The sequence below is a fragment of the Danio rerio genome, chromosome 21 (genome assembly GCF_049306965.1).
Source record: "Danio rerio strain Tuebingen ecotype United States chromosome 21, GRCz12tu, whole genome shotgun sequence".
NCBI lineage: Eukaryota > Metazoa > Chordata > Actinopteri > Cypriniformes > Danionidae > Danio > Danio rerio.
This window is the reverse complement of record NC_133196.1, coordinates 30,428,497-30,452,939: the sequence shown is the minus strand read 5'-3', so window position 1 is coordinate 30,452,939 and position 24,443 is coordinate 30,428,497. Positions and strand designations below refer to the sequence as shown.

General features: G+C 36.2%; 2 protein-coding genes across 2 annotated transcripts in view; one reads left to right on the top strand and one right to left on the bottom strand.

Annotated features, from left to right (window-relative positions):
• si:dkeyp-50d11.2 overlaps window positions 1-24,443 on the top strand; it is a 195,899-nt gene that overhangs the window by 110,445 nt on the left and 61,011 nt on the right. The gene's annotated exons all lie outside the window — the stretch shown is intronic.
• On the bottom strand, window positions 1,425-23,793 carry actn3a (actinin alpha 3a). Its single transcript, NM_131522.2, is given in 21 exon segments — window positions 1,425-1,939; window positions 2,041-2,199; window positions 3,216-3,281; window positions 3,373-3,519; window positions 3,645-3,824; window positions 3,919-4,053; window positions 4,144-4,326; window positions 4,738-4,878; window positions 5,023-5,131; window positions 5,234-5,384; window positions 5,484-5,631; window positions 5,734-5,964; window positions 6,075-6,167; window positions 6,279-6,364; window positions 6,455-6,536; window positions 6,885-6,963; window positions 7,228-7,315; window positions 9,621-9,707; window positions 9,826-9,945; window positions 11,641-11,755; window positions 23,515-23,793. Coding segments are annotated over 21 exon segments (2,691 nt in total). The 5' UTR covers window positions 23,647-23,793; the 3' UTR covers window positions 1,425-1,780.

The window sequence follows — 24,443 nt, the reverse complement described above, 5'->3', positions numbered from 1 at the left end:
TGGATAAGTTGCCAGTTCATTCCGCTGTGGCGACCCCGGATTAATAAAGGGACTAAGCTGACAAGAAAATGAATGAAAGGGCCTAAAACTGATCCTTGAGGCACCCTTATAATTTTATCCTCCTTACACTGGCTGCCTGTTAAGTTTTGTATTGAATTTAAATAGCTTTTTGCCTAAAAAGCTTTAAATCTAGCTCCTGTTTATCTAACCAACCTTCTGTCTCGCTACAATCCAACTCGCTCTTTAAGATCTTAAAACTCAGGGGTCCTGGTAGTACCTAAAATAGCAAAGTCGAGTAAAGGAGGTCGAGCCTTCTCATTTATGGCTCCTTAACTCTGGAATAGCCTTTCTGGTAAAGTCCGAGGCTCAGACACGCTCTCGTAATTCCAAACTAGATTAAAGACCTATCTTTTTAGTAAAACATGCATCACTTAGCGGTATGATACATGAATGTGCTCCATGCAGGTTTCTGCATCTCGTTTATATACACTATGAACAGCCAGCAGCTAGGCTAATTATACTCTTTAGTTTCTATTTCCACCTGGGGATACTCATTCCGAGGCCCTCAGACTAAGCAGAGCCACTGATTCGATCCAAGACCAGCGACGAGATGATCCCAAGTTTTCCATATCCTGGAGCAGGCCGTATCCTGAGCAGCTGCTGTGGTAGTCATGGTGGAGTGGAGACCCTGAGACTGATTTCGGTGATGCTCCAGGGACAGATGAGTCTTTGCTGAGGTCCAGCCTACCGCGTCTAGACTGCAGTTCTGCACAAGACGTTTGGCCATAGGAGAAATGGTCATGCCCAACTGAGCCTGGTTTCTCTCTGTTTTTTAATTCTTCACTTTTGCCAATTGGTGGGTTTTTTTTTTTTCCTCACCGCTGTTGCCACTGGCTTGCATGGTTCTCAGTAGTGATTATTAAACCACACTGAACTAAGCTAAACTGAACTGAACCTAAACTCTGAAAACTGAACTACACTGTTCCAATTTACTATAATCTTCTATGTGAAGCTGCTTTGACACGATCTGCATTGTAAAAGCGCTATACAAATAAAGGTGAATTGAATTGAATTGGCTTCAGTGAGTAACCCGTCTTGTGCTGCAGGGTGATATGGCTGTGGCTACATCATCTATTTTACATTTTTGAAAATTACTTTTACATTTCTAATGGAAATTTTAAGTTTAGTTGAAATGTTAAGCACATGTGTTGAGCTATGACTTATGAATGAAGTACATATGCAAGGCTATAAATTGCAAAGGTGCTTGATTTAAAATGAATGGTGCTTTAAAAAGTCCTTGAATCTGCTGTTGGTGAAAGTGTGGGAACCCTGTTACTTTAGGTCTCCAGACTACTGAAACACACTAAGCACCTAATATTGATATATTATACATGTTTAAACAACAAAATACACAAAAGGTTATATTCTTTAAGATCATTTATTTTTCTTCCTCCAATAGTTAAGCCATTTGCATGAAAGGAGTGCAGATGTCTCCTATTAACAGTGCCACTTTGACTAATGATACTGCTAGGTTTTCACCCTCTTTAATCTCCTATCGGCTTGTGAGAGCACTTTACACAACAAGAGATTACCCTCTAACAGATCAGACAGCAATTGATGGGTGTCAATCATCAAAGTAATTCACTGAATATAAACTGGTGTCAGATCGCTGCAGTAAAGTCGTTCTTTACATCTTGACATTGTTCTTGGAGTTAGATGTTTTTAAGGTTTCATAAATTTAGGGAAAAGGTGTAGAGGATGTTGGGTAACAAGAAGGGCTCTACAAGTCACTTTCTCCATACAGAGCACTTGAGAAGGAGATATAATCAAGCGCGCCTGGAGGAGCATCACCGCCCATGTACTTGGTCATGCGGCTGATACAGTATTCGGCTTGTTCTGGTGGCAGTTCCCTTCTCAGCTCCTCCACTGTAATGTACGCCTGCAAAATGAAGTAGATCATCAGTGCAAAGATAACCAGAGTCATATATCTGTCCTATTCTCCTGAAGTTTATTTTGTTGTTTTTTAGTTATCAGAATTACCTTGTCAGAAGCCAGAATCTTGAAGGAGGCCATGACCTGTTCAGCGGTGTCTGTCTCGGCTGTCTCTCTGGTCATGAAGTCAATGAAGGCTTGGAAGGTGACAACTCCTGTGTTGTTGGGGTCCACCAGAGTCATAATGCGTGCAAATTCTACTTCACCCTGAAAAAAAGTATTCAAAAAATGTTGATTTAGTTTCATGGTTGTTCTGGGTTACTGTAAACAAAAAAATGCAGTTACTGGTTACAAACTACAGGAGAAATGTGTGGTCAATAACATGTCTTAGATAACATATATGGTAACAATATGACTACTTTTGGATTACTTTTGTGCTAACCCTTATTTGATCTCACTTGTTTTAAAGCAGGACTGGACTGGATTTTGATCAATTAGAAAGGTATTTTCCGTTCTTTATCACAAGAGTTGCAACTCTGCTTCAACAGTATCTGGATGCAGCCTTTATGATGCAAGCTGAGATTGCATCACTCAGCGATGCAATGTCAGACCAAATGCACTCAAATGGAGCTAGTGACGTCACAATGAGGGGTAGGGTTAGTGGTGGGGTTAGGTGATCTCATTAAAAAGCATTGGATGCAGCCCAGATTGTACTGCACCAGGTCTGCATCCAGACCCCTCTCCTGCTTATTAAAGGGCAATTTATGGATTGTTAATAATTCATAAAACAATAAAATTATTTGCTGATAGAAACAATGTCTAAAGATCCCATCTTTGGAGTTTAAAACATTTCACTTAAAATGAAGTAAGATTAGAAAATGGCATCATTATAAAATCAATATTAAAAACATGAAATTCACAGCAATTTTTCATCTAGGAAAAAAAAGAAGTGGATGTGACAGTTAATGTCATAATTTACCAAAGAATCTCAATGTTTTTTAGCAACAGTTTTTTTCTGAAAAATATAAATGTTAAAAATGAATCAATTAATTGTAAAACTTACTGCAATTGAATAAATATTTATTTATAAATATATTTATTCATTATTTAATTATAAATATATAAATATTTAATCCATAAAAAGGAAATTGTACTCTGATAACAATTATTAAAAAAAAAAAAGAGTTTACACTAATTACAAGAACTCAATTTTTGGAATCTGATTATGTATATATGTACAGATAATTAGTTACTACACAGCATTGGTGACTAGATGCCCTCACCAAATCATAACCCATAGAAATCAGGCAAGCACGGAAGTCATCAGGATCCATCATGCCATTTCTCTTCTGCAAATGCAAAAAAAAATGAAGGTTATTCTTGGGACAGTGTTTCATAGAGGTGGCTATTTCAGAGAAAGAACCAAAAACTGTTGCAAACCCGGTCAAAGTGATTGAATGAGGCTCTGAACTCATTCAGCTGCTCCTGACTGATGCCCTTGGCATCACGAGTCAGGATCTGGTTCTCAACCTCATTGATTGTGCGAGCGATGGTGGTGAGGAGCTGCTCCCATCCCACACGGACATGCTAAAATAGACAAAAATTGAAAATATCCCTTATATAAATGGTGAAACATCTAATTGTGTGAGACACCTTACCTAATCCCACATAAAACATAAAGTGACAAATTTCATAAAGAAAACAGACTGTACCTCCATAGTGTAGTTGGTGTGCTTGTTGTCAAAGATAAGTCCCTCCTGGCTAAGCTGGTGGTCGCCCTCCAGTTTGTCAATGTTAGATTTGTAATTAATGATATTCTGTTCATATGTTTTCAGATTGCTCATCTGTTCTTCAAGGGAACCGGCAATGTCAATAGACACATGGCTGATCTCCTGTTAACAGCAAGGAAGGATATTTCAGGTCAGTTTCCCATTTTTCCACACTATTTATGAGTATAGTGTGTATGATTGTAGTGTGGTGAAACACCTCCATCTTGGTTTGGATCCAAGGTCCAATGATATTGGCCTGAGCAGCAAATTGGCGCCTCAGCCTCTCATTGGACTGCTGTCTGGCCACTTCCTCCTGCAACATCTGGTCACGCATTGGGACCAGTTGCTTCACCTGTTGTTTTGAAGGGAGCAAAATTTTTCATCAAAAAAGCTAAAATGCTATTTTTGCTAAATGCTAAGATAAAGATAGTAAAGTACTCACAGCTTCCCATTTATTGACGATATTCTGATGAGAGAGCACGGTGTAGGGATTCTCACTCACTATCTTGATCCCATAAGTCTGAGCTATCTTCAGGACTTCACTATGAATGCCCATGATGGCCATGCGCTCCTTATCCGCTTCTGGTAGGGTTGCCTTGAATTGGTCATGTGCTGTGATCAAACTCTGAGGTTGAGAACAGAAGCAAAGAACAAAATATTAAGACAGTTATTACTTTGTGGGTGTGATTTTGCCAAGTAGGATCTGACCCTGGATTAAAATTTATGTTCAAATGTAACATCGATATTGTAATCTATACCTAATCCCTACCCTTAAACCTAACCATAACTGTAAATTATTGATAAAATCAAAGGGTTTTAATAGTTGCAACTGTAACTGTAAGCCTAAAAGTAGCATAAACTGTAAACTAGTCCCTTATATGTGATTGGTTGATTGGATTGTTGTTCCAGGATCAAGATAGATGCTGATCCAGGAACATGTCCTATTTGGGGGAAATCACATTAACCATTAATGCTCAGAGTTATAGACGGTATAAAATGTCATTAAAGAGGATATGGATTTGGTCCCTGTTATTACCTGAATCTCCTCAATACTGTGCACAATGAACATGTCCTGCAGATCTTCCATAGCTCCATCCATCCAGTTGTTGAAGGGTGCTGCCCTCTTGGCAAACTCCAAATACAACTGGTCAATTGTCTCCCAAAGTTTCTCCACACGCTATAACAAAGATTACAGCAAGACTCCACTGTAAACACCACATTTTATACATATTTGAATTGCCAATTTAAGACTAAACTAAGGCAACTGTGTTGGACAGTAGTAATGTAATATCCAAGAGATTTATCATATAAACACACATACTTCCAGTGATTCTCTTCTTTTCTGAGTCAGGGTGCCCAGATTGTCCCACTGGTCACAGATGCCCTGGCATTGGGCGTTGATGGTGGCAGCATCATAAAAGTCCAATTCACTAAAGTACAGTGCATCTTTGTCATGATTATTATCATAACCATTACTGTAAGCTCTGTGAGAAAGCGCTTTCATGATTTTAGAAGAGTAAAGTAAATCTTACTTGAGCTCCTGTGCAATGGCAGCGATCTGCTCTACTCTGTCCTGGTGAGCAGCCAAGTCACTCTCAAAGGCCTCGTGTTTCCTCATCAAAGCACGAATCTCCATCAGAGAGGCTGTTTCGTAGTCCTTTTGAGACAGAAGCTCCTCCTTTCCTGTGTTAAGCATGACAAAAACACAGTGAGAATACCTTTGTCAGCCTTCATAGTGGAGTTCAAGTGACAAAAGCAACTGAAAAATCAAGAATACAATACCAGTGGTCCACGATTGGTGTAGGGTTGACTTCTGCCTAAACTTCTCAGCCAGGTGGTCCAGTCTCTCTAGACGACGAATTTCTGTAAGCAGCCACTCCTCATAGCCCTTTTCAACCTGCTCCAGACCCTTCCAAGCATTGGCGATATCCTGCAAAAGGGGAGGCAAGGTTGATGCTTTCAGGTGTGGGATACTTGAAAACCAGAGTCATTTACCTCATATGCATTTTAAGAGAAAGTAAGCAGCACATACTGAAACCATTTTGCCCTCGGAAGGCATGAAGGCAGGCCTGTTGCTGAGCCTTAGCTTGGTCTGTAGGGTGTTGAAGTTGATCTCCAGCTGACACTTCTCTTGAACCTTGGGTGGCTTATGCACACGACGATAATCCCTAAAATCCTCTAGCTTCTGCTGCATGGCATGCATGGTCTGCTCAGCCACACGGTTCTCTAACCAGGGAATGGTCCTTTGAATCCACTCCAGAAGCTGAGGAGAAAGAGTTTTGGTGGGAGTGAAAGTTAAAGTGCAATGATAAAGAATCACTGAGAGAACTAAGACTAGCATAGCCATTCAGTACAGAATTTGAGAATTCTCACCTCGCTGGCCAGTTTCTCGTATTCTTCCATCAGCTTCTCATTTTCCTGGTTCACTGCCAGGACTTTGCAGATCCTGTTAGCTGCTGTCTCAGCCTGGAGGACAGTGTGACTGATTACAAAGGGGAAACAAGGTGGGCAATTACATTCTAAAAGGAGCGACTCTCCTTCTTATATAGATGTTTATCTCCAGAAGAACCGACCTACCTGCTCTGCACCAGCAAAAGCATGGTAGAAACATGACACATAGGTCATGATGGCCTTCTCATCAGGTTTTGGAGTGTTCACAATGTCTGATATGGAGATAAACATTCAACAATTCATTAAGCTGTTTTTTGTACACTTTGAAACTTGAAATCAGGATGGATTCAACGGGCCCATACCATCTGCATCAAGCATTTTCGGGATGTCAAGGAATTTCTCTGCAATATCAAAAGCAGTGTTGAGATTGCCAATTGGGTCATCCTGCAAGAACAAACATAGAGGTCATTATACATTATATTTACCGCATTACAGAACATTAGTTGCATCATTAAACAGGCACAAATTATGGCTCTACTTTATTAGGAATAAAACCTGAAACCACAATTGATTTTTGCATCATATGAATAATACAGACAAACAAAACAAGACAATTAGAAAAAGAAAGTTATTTGTAAATAGAAGCAATAAAGTACATTCACAGCCAAAGAGACAAAGTTAGTTACCAACAGGTCTAGGATGACAGTTATAATGGGTGTGAAAAATGGGGTTTTCAACAAAACAAGAAGGGAACGATTCATGATGAGAGTAACTGAAAGGGGGTGATGGCACCTTGCGCAGTTTGGAGTAGTCGATGAGGTCAGGTCTGTGTCTGTGGATGAGGGCACAAAGTGCCAGGCCATCCTTCCAACTAAGACACAGACCACAAACAAAGGAAGAACACAGGGAGAAAGAACAAGAAAAGAATTGTGGAAATGATTAACAAAACAATGAATGCTGTGCAGAGGCTCTACATGAGAGATTAGAACCATATAAAGCATGATGTGGTAATGCAGAGATGCGCTTTAACTAAAAATCACACTAAAAGCTGTAAAAGATTAAACAGTAAGATATTGGGAAATTAAGCCAACATGCTGTTCTCTCTAATGGCCAGTAGGAGTAAAGAAGATTTCACCTGATGTGGAAGTTCTGCACGTTGACGTTCCTGTAGGGGGCAGTCTTCCTCTGACACCACAGCAGCAAGCCCTCCTTAGCAGAGGTCTCTGTGAGAAACAGGTCAGTTGAATATTTTCACTAGCTGCACAAAAAAATTTAACTCTTGACATTACCCTTCAACGATTTGTTTATAGGCACTATCATCTGACTTTATCAATCTTTCATGGATGTATAAGAAAAGTCTAAATATTTTACTTATTAATAAAGAAGAAATGGTTCATCAAATTCACTATCACCTCTTTTCCTCAGTCTGCACTATTGTATATTAATGATTTCCAGTCACTTATAGGACGTTCACTGACACTCATTCATCAACTGCATAAACCTTCCCCTTTGAACAACAATTTTGTGAAATAGGTGTCCAAGAATGTTGTGGGATCTTCTAAATTCCCCTGTTGGGTGTAACAGGTTTGCAAAAATACAAAAGATTAACTTTGAAACTGAGTTGCTGATTTGAACCCAAGGGATCCTGCTTGAAGAAATATTGTGGAGAAAAATGCCTGCCTATTTCTACTCCTCTGGTCATTTGTCTATATAAAGCAAATAGTTTTACCTGCTCTGCCCCAAATGGGATCCAAACTAGCATTTTTTGGCATGAGAGATCAACATACTGGCAAGAAAGACAAAGACTTTTTCCATCAGTTGCTGGTGTGCCTCTATAATTTATTGGACTGTGGTTTACCATCTTAGCTTATGCTAGTACGGTCTTAAAGAGCTGCAGAGCTTAGATGTGACCTTGATGAAACTCATCTGCCTGTAGTTTTCTAGTAATACTTAAACTGCATCCGAAATTACGTACTTCTATACTATGTTGCATGTGAAAAACAGAGTGTAAGTCAAGCAGCCTCAGAACTCACAGTATATGAAATAAAGTAGATGAGAAGTACCCAGATAACCTACTACTTCCAGCAAGATTCTGTAGTATACATTCAGTGGACACATTTTTTATCCCATGATGCCATGTGAGAGAATTCGAATAGGGGTGAATCAATGCATCTGTGATGAAAAATGGCTGATGTAGTACATCTGAATACCATTCATACTAAGCACATTTATGCTATATAGAACACACTTTTTTAATGGTTCTGAAATAAATTCAAATTCAATGAGTAGTACCTACTCAAGTAGTAAGCAATTTTGGACACTGTTTTAGACCCTGAATAGCTTGTTTGGGTGTGTTTGAATAAGGTTGGGGCAAATTTTTCCAAGACTGCAGCATCCTTTACACTCACCCCTAAACCGCACTCATCTGCAACCCATCTGTGCCATTACACCAGTGTAACCCCTTCAGTCCTACTTGCTCCACTTCAAGCTAGACTTTAACCAATGCTTTTAGCTTGAGAGCAGGGAACACTAAGAAGGATGCTAAAGACTGCAACCTCTAGCATCAGATGCTAGTGTGCCTCTTCAAGCCTGGAGAGTCAAATTTACTTACACAGTTCCTACTAGTTGACCTCCAGTACACTCACCTTCCAAAACCGTACTCTTATCTGAACCCTGATACCAGTGCACTTTCAAAACTTTACTCTCAACTGAACCCCGATACCAGTGCACTTTCATAACCTTACTCTCATCTGAACCCCGATACCAGTGCACTTTCATAACCTTACTCTCATCTGAGCCCTGATACCAGTGCACTTTCAAAACTTTACTCTCAACTGAACCCCGATACCAGTGCACTTTCATAACCTTACTCTCATCTGAACCCCGACACCAGTGCACTTTCAAAACTTTACTCTCAACTGAACCCCGATACCAGTGCACTTTCATAACCTTACTCTCATCTGAACCCCGATACCAGTGCACTTTCAAAACCTTACTCTCATCCCATTCATGGAAGCAGTGCAACAGTTTTGACCTCAGTTTGCCTAAAAGAATACAAAATACTGTAATACCATGTTTTCCATTCCAGGCCCATGAGACACATTTTTATTTAGTCTCTCCTACAGTACCTGACACATTCAGTACATCTCAGTACATGATGCTCTCGGCTTAAGGGTTGATGGTTTGAATTGGTTGGGTTAAGGTATAAATGCTAAATGTCAGAAGTGGTGGGTCGAAAAGACCAAAATGAAAAAACACTTTTGGAATATTTGACATACTATCATGTTAATGGATGGCTTGGAGTAAAGGTTATTATGTAAGGGTAAGGTTCCTTATACAAGCCAGATTCTAACAGCATCTACAATGGCACTAAAAACTTGCTTTGCATGATGTTTCACCTACACCACTAGATGTCAATAAAAGTTCAAGCAAGCTTTTACACCAACTAGTGTGACATAAACAAATAGCGGGTGAATCTTTAAATAGTCAGCAGAGGTGATAATGTGTCAGATATTTGGAGTCTCTCACCTTCCACTGAAATGTCCTGGATTGCAAAGCGCAGGATGATGGTCCAGATCATACCTAGGGTCATTTTCAGATTCCCATCCACAATCTCTGCAAGTGAGTGCATTAAAACAAATCAGTTTCATTTGAAAGAATCACACAGTTATGGAAATAAAAAAAACAGAACAAAGAACATAAGAGAAATCGAAGCAGAAAGAGATTGTCTCACCCTCAGCACCGATGGACACCAGCTTGACTCCCTTGCTGCTAATGAAGTCTAGGGCCTTGTTCACATTGGCGATCTTGTGAAAACGCATTTTGCCTTTGTCTGGTTTAGGGAGTCTCTCACCTGATATCACACGCACACAGACAATAAAAAAGCTATTTTGAAAAGACATGTATAGAAATACCCCAGCAAACAATTTTGTGTTTAATAAATGTCTAAGAGACATCTAAACGTAGACAGCTTGGATAAAACAAGGCTAAACTTTGGCTGTCCGTGAAAATCTAATAGAAATCTAAGAAAAGCCCAAAACTAGACTAGTCGTCAAATAGACAGACTTTATATGTGTAGTAATTCATTAATGTTTATTTGATTATTATAGTTTTGGTCTATTCATAGACATCTATTAGATTTTCACAGACAGCCCAAATTTAGCCTTGTTTTAGCCAAGATGACTATGTTAAGACGTTTATTAGACATCTTTTAAAAACAAAAAAATGCTAGCTGTGACTCCTTAACTTCATGTGAGTTTACTAAAAGGGGAAGCACATCATAATAACTCCCTGCTAACTTTAAGTTAGCTGCATTTCAGAACATGTAAGCTCTATGCATCAAACAAAGGGTAGAATTATGGGCATGCAGAATATGAACCCATGACCAATAGTGAGCACGCTCTCACAATAGACTCTCATTCTCAACGCATGAAACAGGTGCTTATACAATGTCCAGGACAAGACCAAAAGAGCTATTCCAGAATTTAAAGTCAATGAGTCATTCAAATGTATAGCCAGATTTATATAGTTTATAGAAAAGGTCTCAAACTTGACTCCTGGAAGGCCGCAGCTCTGCACAGTTTTGCTCCAATCTTAATCAACCACAGCTGATCCAACTAATCAAGGTGTTCAAAAGTAACAGACACTCTTAAGCAGGTCGTACTCCAGAAGCGCCGCTCGGCGACGCAACGCCATGAATTTTAGAATTCTAAACATAGGTTTCTATCAGGATACACACACCGGCACTGCAAGTCGGTGGCTGTCCGCTGCACCCAGCCACGACTCAGGACACTGTTCATATTTCTGCCACGCCACATATAGCATGTGAATGTGCGCATCTGGTGTGCGATACTTTCAACTGTCATGTACGCACCGTGTCATGGCACTGAGCGGCGCATCTGGTGTGTGATGCCCATAAAGCAGTGGTGAGTTGGAGGTGGTTGGAGCTAAACTTTGCAGAGCTGCAGCCCTCCAGGAATTGAGTTTGAGACCATTGGTTTATAGTCTCAAATATACTTTATATTCAATTCTCTTTAATAGTAATTACCTTGCCTGTCGACATTATGACTGGAAATTGTAGATTTATTGCAAGTTTGCAAAATTGCAAACTTGAAATTATCAGTATTATCAGATGTTTTCTAATCTGCAGCTTTCCCACTGTGGTCATTTTCTTGTGTTAGTTTTAATATGGAGAGGAAAGTGTTACAATATTTATATATTCATCTCAATGTCGCTCTCAGCAGTGTGAACAGTCTGAACATTGGTTATGCTGCTGCCAAAGTATTCCCAACTTTTTTATATGTAATTATAGAACAATAAAGAAACTGTGAGCCTTTAAGGGCATTGAATCACATTTGTTTTATGGCATGTTATGTGTGTACGATCAAGGCTAAGGCACAATTAATGGCCACTAGTGTCACTAATAACAAGGGTTTCGGAATTCTACATATGATCATTTCACAACTGCAGACCTAATATTAGCCAATCTAGCACATAACCACATCACTGATATGGGACACAAACTACGTCGATCAATTGAGACGCTTACCTGAGATAACCTCCAGCAGCAGCATGAGCTTGAGTCCATTCCTGAAGTCCTCCTCAATATTTTCAATCTGTGTCCCTGCCTTACGCAGGTGAGAGTTGCACCAAGCAGTGAAGGTCTGAGGAAAGTACGTAACAAAGTCATAAGACATCAGATCACACCATTTTGTCAAATTCAGCCTAATTGTTCTTTAACATTGACATTTTTTTTTTTTTTTTAGAATTGGTGGTTTAACATCTATGGAAACTTTAAAATGCAGTAAGATTTATTAAAGTTTGAATGAACTGGAGGTTCCAACCAAATATATTTAAAACTGAATAGTAGTATTCAATGGACAGCAGAGTTTTATTTACTGTTTTTCTTTGCCATCACATGCTTGCATCAAACGAACTGCTGGAGAAAATCTAACAATCTAAAACAATTTAAACTCCAAAAATTTAGAGGTGATATCAAATGATGTGAAAGAAAGAATGGCATTTCAGTGCCATTGTTGAGTTGTCCAATGTCTGAGAAGTAGTGTAGTGTATTCTAAAGGTTGTTCACATTGGTCACAATACTTTTCTTAAAATGCACAGTTTTGGCTGTGGTTATGCCTGGAATGACTTTTGGAAATGTTTGACATCCATATATTGATGCACTTTTGGCCACTAAAATAGCAACACAACAAGTGCTAAAACATAGGAAAAGTTTAACTTTATGAAAATTACAAATTTACAATGGAATTTGTATGCATGTTAATGACCTTGATCTCAAAACGATCTTAAGTTGACCTCTAACATTGACATGAAATTGATAACAGTCAACAGTCAAGTAATCTTTATTTGATGCGTTTTTGGTGCTAATTTTAATTCAATTCAATTCAATTCAACTGTTTATTGTCATGTGCACAGTAAGGAAACACGTCTCCCTGTACAATGAGATTCTTACTTTGCCGTCCACAGTGAAGTCATACACACAACATACACATCATACACAACATACACATAAATACACATATATACACAGAAGTGACTGAAGTATGATTATAAAATGTAAGTATATAAATATCTATGAAAGTAAACAATATATAAACCTGATTTGAGTAATGAAACAGATGTAAACAATGTACAGTGTTTTTTTTTTTTTTTGTGCTTATTATGCAAAAAGTGCCTAGTGCAATTGGCTTATGTGCAAAAAAAAAAAAATAGTGCAAAATGGGATGGAGTGAATTTTAGATGTCAGTTTGATGTTGTTTTGACTTCAAGGTAGTCAATTGACATCAAATTGAATCACATTGTGTTATTTTGACCTCAAAGTGCCTACTTAGATGGTTGCCTATATGCACATTCATTCCCTGATTGGATCTTCTTAATCATCACATCGAAATAATAACATGGACATGGAACTGCTTTTCTGACTTTGTTGTCATTTCTAGCAGCCATTGTGCAGTTAAACTCTGCATTTTATTATACTACAGCTACCTACATGCTGCGAGGCAAGCTATGATTAGAGCAATTGGCAATAAATCTCATTTCAGTTGATAAAAAGCCTTAGAATTTTTACACTTAACAGCTTAATTTTATGCTAATCTATTATATCAGGTCACAAATTGCACTGCACAATGAATCTATGAATTTGTACAGACGTCAGTTTGTGAGTTAACTCACTGATTCAAATGATCTGTTCAGAGTGAGTCTTCAGTAACTAAATCCCTAATTTTACAAATGGTTTTCACGTTTATTATCAGTATGGTTATCGGAATATGACAAGTTTTGGTAATTACAGATTCTTGCAAAATAATATTAATCAGTAAATATTTTTACTTTTATTACTTAAGCAAATTAATAACAAAGTACTTTTGTGTATTGCAAAGGAGGACGTCAAGTGTCTGATTTGTGTTTTCGTCCACTACTGCCATGTGACTTTTAACATCCATGGAAACATTTAATTCCACAAAAGTTTTTTTTAGAGTGGAAAAGGTTCTTTAGATTAGAAAAGCATCTTTCACACACAAAAATATATAGTTTAAGTAATGTTCTCTGAAATGTTTAATATTTCGGCATCACTGTAAAATTCAACACAACCTCACAGAAATTCATAACTGTTTGATTTAGTAGTGAATACATAGTTTGTATGAGCTTATTGGTACATATTCGTATGATTTGCCCGTTGGGGGTGGCATTTGTGGACATGCCTCCTTTTTAAAATCAAACATTTTCATTCAAATTAATTTGTATTAGTTACTTTTCTTATTTAAATTTATTCTTAAGATAAATAGAACATCAGTTTTAGCTTTAGACCACAAACTTGATTTTTTTTTTTTTTTTTTTTTTTTTGGTTGGATAGGGTAGAAAGAGATTGTTTCTGAAATAGATCATTTTCATTTGAAAAGTTGTGTTAAAATGAAACAACAATGCACACATAGCTGTAAAATAATAATTTAAGGAACTGTTCATTGCCAGTGTCCAATACTGTAGAAAACAAGTTAAGATCCTATATTTCTAAGATTAAATAAGGCAATAAATAAGGGCTGCAAAAAAATAAAATACATATGCTGCACACAAAAAGATTTATTGTGAGAGCATTTGTCCCCATATTTAAAATATCTGAGGTGGCAGTTTTGTCTTGAGCAAAGGTCCATTTCTAACTCTGCACAATCCATAGAGTTGGACCTAAAAGCAGTGTCGAGTCTTCATGCCTCACTGAGAGCCCAAGAGTAAGAGAGAGGGGGACAGAGAGCGAGTGAGGTGACCGAAAAATGCCAAGGCCCAACGTAATTTGATGTAAGGCTGGAAGCGGAGACTCTTTTGCAGCAGGTGGCCACCCTTCAAATCACCCCCCTCCCCTGCCAAAGATCACCTAAATTAGCCTGCGACCCATGCAAGCAGGAGGAGAGGCAGAAAGGGGGAGTGAAGGAAGCTATATTGGGGAGCCATGAGACACCAGCAGACAGCTGAAAGCACAGCATTCCTGGAACAGACACACAAAACACTACAGCTTGTGCATTTATTTAATATAGCACCTTCCTAATTATGATCAAAAGCTATAAACGCTGATATAAACTACATTATTTGTATTTAAATTAGACTGAATGATGTAAAATGGATGTCAAGAAATGAAATAGGGGAATTATTTTAGTGGCCGCCCAAGTATGTGCACCAGGAATATGAAACATTTTTCTTGGATGTCCTTGAACTCACCACATTGTAGAAGGGTGGTATAAATATTTAGTCAAGCAACATGTCAGTTGTGCAGAAATAACTTGGCATGTTGGTAATGGTTATTGTATGGTTATCCCTTTAGTAATTATTTATTCAATCTGGCAACTGAGAATTAATTTTGGCAAATGAATTTGTATCGTCTCGAATGTAAGTATAAAGTTGCACCCCTAGAGATTATTGTTACTGATATGTGAGCTAATTGTGCAAATTCATACAAATTACAAGTCACAAATGTTTTTTAATTGTAAAAAATTATCAAAAGTGTTACATTTATTTACTCTTTAAGTCAATGTAACGTTTTTTTTAAATATGCATACTCACTTTGAGCTAATATTTTTCAAATGCAAAATAAAATAATAGCTTTGAAACCCCTGCTTCAAATGAAAACTGCTTCATTTTCATAAATTATTACGGCAAGTGACATAATATAACATGAAATTTAAAGTATATCAACTGAAATTACAATATGACGACATAATTGATCTGAATAAAAAAAAAAAACAGACTCACAAAACTGCTCAAAATATTCTGTGAATCTGAATCAGTCTGAGGCTCTGACGGGAGATACTGTACAGTAATGACTACAGCAGAGACGCTTCTTCATTTCTGAGGCATCATTTTAGCCTTGGATCCAATGGCACTCGTGTTACATCATCACTTCAGCCATTCCTGTCATACACGCATCTGTGCAAAAGCTCTACATTAATGAATCTGTTGACTCCAGTCCTACGCGAGACAGGACACTGATTGAAATGATTGTTACTGTATTACACTGTAAAAAAAATGCTGGGTTTCACACAATCAATTTGTGTTTGGACAGTATGAAGGATTTAAGTTAACTTATAAAAGAAATTTAAGTGGATTAAACATGAATAATGAAGTTGTCCCCATAAAAAAAAAAAAAAATCAAAAATTGTGTTGTTTCAGCCCATTATAAATAAGTAGTTGGAACAAAAAGCAAATGTCAGTGTATTTAGTGCATTTATTTGATGCATTTAGTGAAAGTGCATTTGTAAGATTCTTATTTATCTATTATATAATTTTTTTTCTAATAATTTCTACATATAATTTTTTTAATTAAATGGTCACAAAGTAGAATTGATATACAGATTTAACATTTATTGTCTGTGTATTAATACAAAATGTACATTTTTTGAATATGTACTATTGATTTTATATTGGATAATTTTATACCTTTAAATTAATGGCTTGTGAGCAAATTTATCCATCTAAAGGCCTACTAATATGTACATAAGCATAGAAAAATATGTTTTTTGTATTATTTTTTCGGGGTTTCCACCTTTAATGGATAGGTGGAAGAGTGTATTGACAGGAAAACATGGAGAGCAGAGAGACAGGAAGGATCAGCATAGGACTTCGAGGCAGGAATCGAACTTAGGTCACCGTGAGCACTGTAGTGCATGTGTTGATCTGAGTGCATGTTGTTCAAACTGCTTGTTTAAAATGAGCTGAATTAACACAATTCTTGATTTTTTTTTGGGGGGGGGGGACTTAAAATGTTTTTTGTTCAGTCCACTTAAATTTGTAAAAACAATGAAGTTAACTTAATCGATTTGTGTTGAGACAATATGACAAAATCATGTGGAACCCAGCAGTGAATTCACCAAAAAAACTCAAACATGTCATAAATTTCTCACCCTACACTTGTCACAAACCTGTTTGGGTATTTTGAAAAAGATATTTTGAAGAATGATGTAAACCTGTTACCACTGAGTATTTGTTTTTCTTCAATGGTTGCAGTTTCCAACATTCATCGAAATATTTATTTTGTGTTCATCAAAACACAGACTCAAAGGGTCAAATTTAAGGGTCAGTAAATGCTGAGTAAATATTTGTTTGGGTAAACTACACTGAAAAAAAAAAGGTTTGTGCCAACAATATATAAGCTGAATTGAAACAAATTAAGTTGAACTTTACTAAATTTATTTTGTTTGTTAAAACTCAACTGCACATATAAATTGTTCACAATCAGTTACCTTTAAAAAAAAAATTAAATCCAATGAATCTTTTGTTTTATTGTATCTTTTAAATTGATCAAACCGTTGCTAGGTTATAGTGTCCAACACAATATCTTCTTGTAATCTCAATTTACTCACCGTGTCTAGAACATGCTTTAAAACAAACAAGGTGATCGAGCATTTGCTGGTCCTAAACTCTAAAACAATGTACCAATTCACTTATAGACTTTCCATTTTAAGTGCATTTTAAAAAATTTTCCTCTCACCTTTAATACTCCTGCATTACTGTTTTATTTGCTTTTACCTATTAAATGTTTGCTTTCATATTTTATTTCTTCTCAGTCTTTAGTACTCATATGGTCAACTTTGGTCGTTTTTAAATGTGCTTCATAGGTATTGTATTGTATTGTATTGTATGATAGTAAACACACAAGTACATTCCTCTGGGACAAACGTTTACAGTAGCAGGAAAGATGATTAAAGCTGCAGAGTTTTTCCTCATAACATAAATTCTTGATGACACCACTAAATTAAATACTTTTTAAAAATGTAAATTGTACGTGTGAAAGTTTAAATCAGTGGTCACCAAACTGGTTGCTGGAGGGCCGGTGTCCAGTAGATTTTAGCTCCAACGCTAATCAAACACACCTGAACAAGCTAATCAAGGTCTTATTAGGTATACTTGAAACATCCAGGCAGGTGTGTTGAGGCAAGGACACCGGCCCTCCAGGACCGGGATTGGTGATCCCTACTTTAAATAAATAAATCTGTTGCATCTATAGTCAATATATTTCAGAGGACTGTGGAAATAATTCAGTTTATATATATATATGTTATTATTTCATTTATTTATAGCATTACAGAAGCCTAATCTCTACCCTGATCATTTTATTGCTGAAAACATTAACTAAGTTACTTTTACTGATCTTTTTAGTAGTTTGTTACAATATATTAGTTACTCAAGAAAAGGTGCTCAAGAGCCTTGGACTGGCTTTTGCTGTTTATTCTGATGAATCCCCAACCCAAAGAGCACTGACACATTATTTAAACTACCCCTGAGCACTGTTTGTTTGATTTTAAATATATTGTCATGGTTGGTCATGTAAATTATAGTACAAAGTAATGAGCTGTTATATAAACAACATACTCTTAAACTACACTGCAAATCCCAACAGTTAACTTTATCAAATGAAAGGAGTGTAGTTAACTCAAAGTTTACTGTAAGTTAATTCTACTCATTTGAAAGGAGTTTTGAACTCAGTGTTGAAAGTAATGAGTTCATTAAAATACCTCATTACGTTAACATAAATGAAGTAAGTTCAAAGTACTCATATAGATTAGTTTAACTCAAATGGAGTAAGTTCGCAGTACTCATGTACATTAGGTTTTTTTCAACTCAAATGGTTTGAGTTGCCTTGACTTATTGGGTTCTACAGTACTCAGTTGGTTTGAGTTTATCAGGTTTTACTGTGCTCAAATTGCTTTATTTACTAAAATCGATTAAGTTCACAGTACTCATTAGGATTAGTTTTTGAACTCAAAATGGTTTGTTGCAATCAGTTTCCCCAAACAATTTGAGTTACCTTAACTTTTTGGGCTTTACAGTGTACTAAAATCAAATAAAATACTTATAGCTAAACTTTCATAATCAAAATTTGTCTCAGAGGAGATCAAGTTCACATAATGCAATTTAAAAGAATATTTTTACTGCATGTGTATGGATGTATTATCTAAAGTAGTGTTAAAATCACCTATAAATTATAAGATTGAAAATATGAATGATATGAAAATATGCTATTACTGTAAGTATATGTCAAATATCCCAGATAGCGTTAGCAAGAAGTATCAGTTATCATGATATTAGCAGCTCTTGATGGTGAAGATGACGATGAAGAACACAAAGGAAGCCAGTGTTTTGTTTTGTTAATATTTTGAATTTGGTTTTATTTTTAGATGATCACTAAACCTTAGTCATTTTTGGAAGCCCTTTTAATTTTTATAAATTCAATAACGTTTACATTTATTTTGGAAAACTAATTTGATATATTATCCACCTATTGGTTTAGTGTAGTATGAAAAAACAATGTTGTCTTAGCTACAGTATAGCTGAATTTAAAATGAAGTCCATTTTTTTCCCCTTTTGTTTCACTTTTCTCAGAAGGAATTATTACCTAGCTGCAAAGCACTATCACCACTGAAGATGGGGATTTTTTTTTTTGGTTTTGCAGCAAATAAATGTTGCGTTGAGAAAGTGTATAGTGAGCTACTGCAGATTCAGGTGGAAGGGCTGAACACAGAATTCTGAGTAACTTGATACTGTACATCTAATAGCCTGCCGTGTAAAGCTAGAACCTATAGGTATGCCATGGCATTTGATTTACATGCAATGCTTTAGTTACACTTCACAACTTCTTTTTAAATGAGTAAAATGGTATGCAGTCAAAAAAAGGCACACTGAAGAAGCTAATTTTTGCCCTTTTCTTTTGCATATACCTTTAAGATAATTTGCTCAAAAGGTTCTTTATAGCATTCAATGGTTCTTTAGAAATTAAATTCAGTTCAGAAATTCTAATAGTTCTTCAAACTAAGAAAAACTCCAGTTCTATGGTAAAATCCTATTGAACTGTTAATTTTTAATTCTGTTAAAAAGAAAATCAGTTGCTTGAGTTGGAATTGACCTGTGACTCATTTTCACTCATTTTCCATCATTTAATGTTCTCATTTGAATTTGTAAAGCAAAATTCAGCCTGAAGTAAGTTTACCTGGCTGACCTGGGCTCTTACAGTAAACTACTGCTTCTTAAGCCCCAACGTCCACTAGGTAGTTTATAGAAGCTCCCTTACAAGGACACCTCTTCTGGAATAGCAACTGCCATTTGATCGTACTCATGACCCCTCGTTTTCCCACCTCCACCCCCTTCCACACCCCTACCGTGTGCCTGAAGAATGTGCACACCTATCTGAAACCCACAGGTTCTGCACTAGCCATTACTGCTTGTTATTAAAAACTAATATACATATTTTACAATCTGACTCTGATACTAAGGCTGATAGCACACTTACTGATAATGAGCAATACATTTGTTATACATCAGCATAAACAAACCCATCCACTGGGTTAATTTTTTTTTCTTGTTACAGTTTTAACTGAAATTTAAGTTTTTATTTGTTAGAGCTGGGTCTGTTCATTTTATATTTTAAAGTGTAATATAAATACTGCATTTATAAAAGAAGCCTTATTGTAAATTATTACCTAAAACACATTTGGATTTTTTCTCTGACTTGCTCGACTCACAGAAAATTTAGTAAATCAAGGTTTTGTTTTTTTCCCACCACAATTGTTTAGGGAAAACTGTAAAATTAAAAAAACAGACCATTCCCTCAGAATTGGGTTAATTTTTAATTAAGATAATGACTTTGAGGAAAAACGCAAGGCAGAAAGCAGCTTTTGAGGGATTAAAGGAATCCCTGTCATGCTATAAATGCTAAATTAAACAAAAATAGTTCACCTGTCTGTTTCAAAACTTAGTGGTACACTCCATAGCATTTCAGTCATGCAGTACTTTACAGATGCTGTCTCAATGTAATATCCTATATTGTACTAGCAAATGATAAGAGACTAAAATAGCAATGCAAGGATGCTATGAGCAAACGGTTGTGCCTAAAAGGAATAAGATAAATTGGTTAAATGAATGGAAGACGGTGAAATATGTCCTGTATGGTCCGAATGATGAAAAAACACTCAAGTACTTTAATTTTTATGAATTTGTATGACCTCGTCCCTCAATGATGGCTTGGTTTAGTGGAGGGATTTGGGGGCTTGCTGCCTTTTAAAAATTGTGAGTTTTCATGCAAATTGTTTAATATAAACTTGCCACTTGCCACTGATTGAAAATATTTACATTTCTTCGTGATATTTGGCTGTTCTAGCTTTGAGAGCCCAGCTTTAACAGCACAGTTACTAGAATGACAAATGTTTTGACAAGAATATTAAAAATCCTAGATATTTAGTTTGAAATATCCTTTTAAAAATGCTAAAACAAAACTGCCGCAAAGCAAATCTTTACAAATGCTTGTTTTTCCTTAGCATTAAAGGCGCTACTGCATTTTGTCTGGTAAAATGTAGTTTGATGAAGTTTTATAATACAAAACAATATGAATAGCATTTAAGGCAAATGACTCAAAACATTTACATTAGATTGAGATTAAGCTATTCTAATTAAATTAAAAGAAAAATATAAATCCCAATTTAGTAAACTTACTAAAATAAAAAGTACAAATTCTCAATTCAGGGCTATGACATTAATACAGTTGTCAATATTTGATGTTGATCAAAAACATTTTTAAAAAATTGCCCTAAGACAAGAATTGTTGTGGAATAATTAAGGACATTTGATTACAGGTTGATCCATTTCAAATGTTGACTTCTGCATTTTCCACATGCACTAAAATTAAAATAAAGACTCCAAACGTTTTTTTTTTTTTACCACTTCTGGTTAGCCAAAAGTCTTTTCTGTTTTACAATAAAAGAACCATGTTTCCTATAGCATCAGGGTAATTTTAACAAGAACCTTACTCCACTGCAAAGATAGAACTGAAACATCCCATGGATTTTATGAAAGTTTACAAAGTTTTTTTCCTGAATATGCCAATTGAATCTGTCATGCGCATGGCTTCATATTGTAAATCTATATTTAGACATGTCAAAATATGAACAGAGCTGCAACAACCAGAATAAAAAAAAATTAATGAAATTGCTTCACCTCCATTCTCTTAAAGGTTAAGCATCAAGTTAATTGTCAGCATGTGTGTACTTTGCAAGAAAGGAAAAAAAGGTTGGTTTGGGCACCCAAGGGGAAATAAATCATCTGCAGTGCTAAATTCTAAATCCTTATTAATAAACACCTCTCAGCATGTACTACCAGTCATTTAACTCCAATCAACAGATGACGATAAACAAACTACTTGGATTAATAGGTTAAGGGGACAGGATGGGGCCCGTATTTTTAGTTGTCAAATCTATTTGCATCTCTGAGTCCTGCTTAACCACTTCCGCCATTCTGAACATGGACTCTCCTCTCTTACTCACTGTCACCTCTTCTGCTCAGCTGCTACTGTCACTTTGGTGAAGTTTCGACTAATGCAATATAGCTACAGCAATCATACTTATAACATGCATGTGTAGTTCAGAGTAACTGATCACATGGAAATATGTTGTAAAATGTTTAGAATCATGCTGCGCTTAATTTAGATTTTGTGTTGAAAACAGTTTTGCTTTAATCATTAACAGAAAGAAAAAAACACTCAACTGTCAGTTTAACTGATTTGCAATCCATGTGTCTAAATCTGGGAGATCATTTATAATTCTGAATAATAAAACTTTAAATCAAAAGTTAAATGCCTTTACTGCATAGTATCGTAATCGCCTAGTTAAGCTTTTGTCCATAGATTATCTTTACAAAAAAATAAAAAATAAATAAGTGTCAGGAACAAAATTTAACAAATACCTAATAAATAAATCTTAAAGTGCAAGTTAAAGGGGTAGGCCCTATGTCCTAAATATTTTGTCAGTCAATTCTTTTAAATTTAAAAGTATATTTTGAAAACAATGCATTAAAATAATATGGTAAGAAAATCAGTTTGCAATGAAGACCTTAAGTTAAAAATAGCTAAAATGACCCCTGGAAACTGTTGCACTTATTGCTCCCAAGCAGGGCTGGATTTAGTGATTAGGGGGCCCAACCGTCCTAAAACCAAACCATTTGTAGTTTTATACTTTTTGTGTGTGTGTATTTATATATTTATTTAGCATTTTTTCTAAAGTCACTGGATTTCCTTTTTTGTGTTTTATCTTGATAAAATCTCTACATTTTAAATTATTTGTTTTCATAAAATGAATTTACAAAAAAAAAAAAATGAATTGTTTTTAAAACTGAATCTTTACCTGACTTAACTGCTGGAGTACTCCTTGACAAATTTGTGTATGTTATCCTTTTATTTGTAAGACCTTCACCACACAAAATACGATAGAAAACTATCTCATGTGTATAATTTATACTTATAGCAATTTGTTGAGGAGCCCTCAAATTTCCTGGGGCCCTAAGCCGCTGCTAATTTGGCGTATTGGTTAAATTCGCCTCTGCTCCTAAGTGAAAAATACGTTGGATAAAAGAGTTAGCGCAAAAGTATTCTATAAATAGCCTAATCCAACTACATTACCTTAGATTAGTAATCTGACATTACTTGCTACAAAAGATCATAATGCAATTTGTAGAAATCCTTTTTTAGCAATCGTTAGATTAGGCTGTACATTTTTAACGTAACTGACCTTAAAGGAGATACATAAATAAAATAGATGATAATAAAATTACATAAAACTCAATGGCATTTTTTCTCATTTAAATCTTTAAACATATACCACAGGTATACGTTTGCAGCACTTCTATATTGACTACTACTTTCATGTATATTAATGGGATTTTGCTAAAATGAATTGTTGCTTATCGACTTTTTCAGTTGAGTTGTTAAAATCAACGAGGCGACAGCTGATTGGTCTTTCTTACTGAGCGGTCCATGAAGGGATCGTTCAATCTTCACGTTCACACACAATTAAGTATAAAATAGCATTACGGAATAAGTATGATTTAATTGTGTATATTTAATGATTAATTTAATTCACCGTTTAAGTTAAGTTTGTACCTTCCTCTGCTGCTTCTCCCAGGCCGGGTCCAGGAACAGGTCTCGGTCCCAGTCGTCCTCTTGGATCATGTATTCCTCAGTCGCGGTCATCATGTAAGACCCGTACTGCACTTGCGATTCAACCGCTGTCATGTTGCCGTCTTCCCTGGGGTGCTTAGTTTCCCCTCAACCTACACAACCTTATTATTGACCTCTTAATTCAACATACAGAGTCCCGTGCGGGTTTGGAGAGAGAAGACAGAGACCCTGCCTGCGGTTACAGCTCCCACCGGCCGATGAGCGGACAGCTGCTGCTCCAACTCTACAAGTAACGGCACCCAATTTGAGCGACTGACCGCTGCAGTATTTGGTCACAACTTCATTTCTTAAAAGGTGATGGGCGGGATTAACAAACTGTACAGAATAAGCAGTGTTAAGTTCAAGGTACACAAAAGCAGTCAATGAGCATAACTAAAATCATAACAATTCCAGTCCATCTTCAGTGTTTTTGGTTGTAAAAATTGAGATTTTAAATCAACCATATTAAGATCAATTCAACTGAATACACAAGAAAACAAGAACAGACAAGTGAATGATTTAAGCATTGTTTATTGAAGTTACAAGAAAATACAAAGATCATGGCACTAAAGCCAGTTTGCAAATAAAAAACGTTAAAATTCAGATCCCTCAGACATTGACAATTACATAAACCACAATGAGTTGCCCATTCAGACCTAGAAAAAAAAGTTCAAATGATACTTCCCTGAATCGCTGAGTATTTCAGTCCTTGATTATCTACAATCATAGTTTGTCCAAGTTTGTGTATGCACCTCTGAATGAGAGGTGAAGCTTCAGGTCATTGGAAGGTTGTAAAAGTATAAAAAAAAAAAAAATCAAAAACATGACTGTAAAGTGTGTTTAGCTCTAAACCTTCAATGAGAGATTAAAGG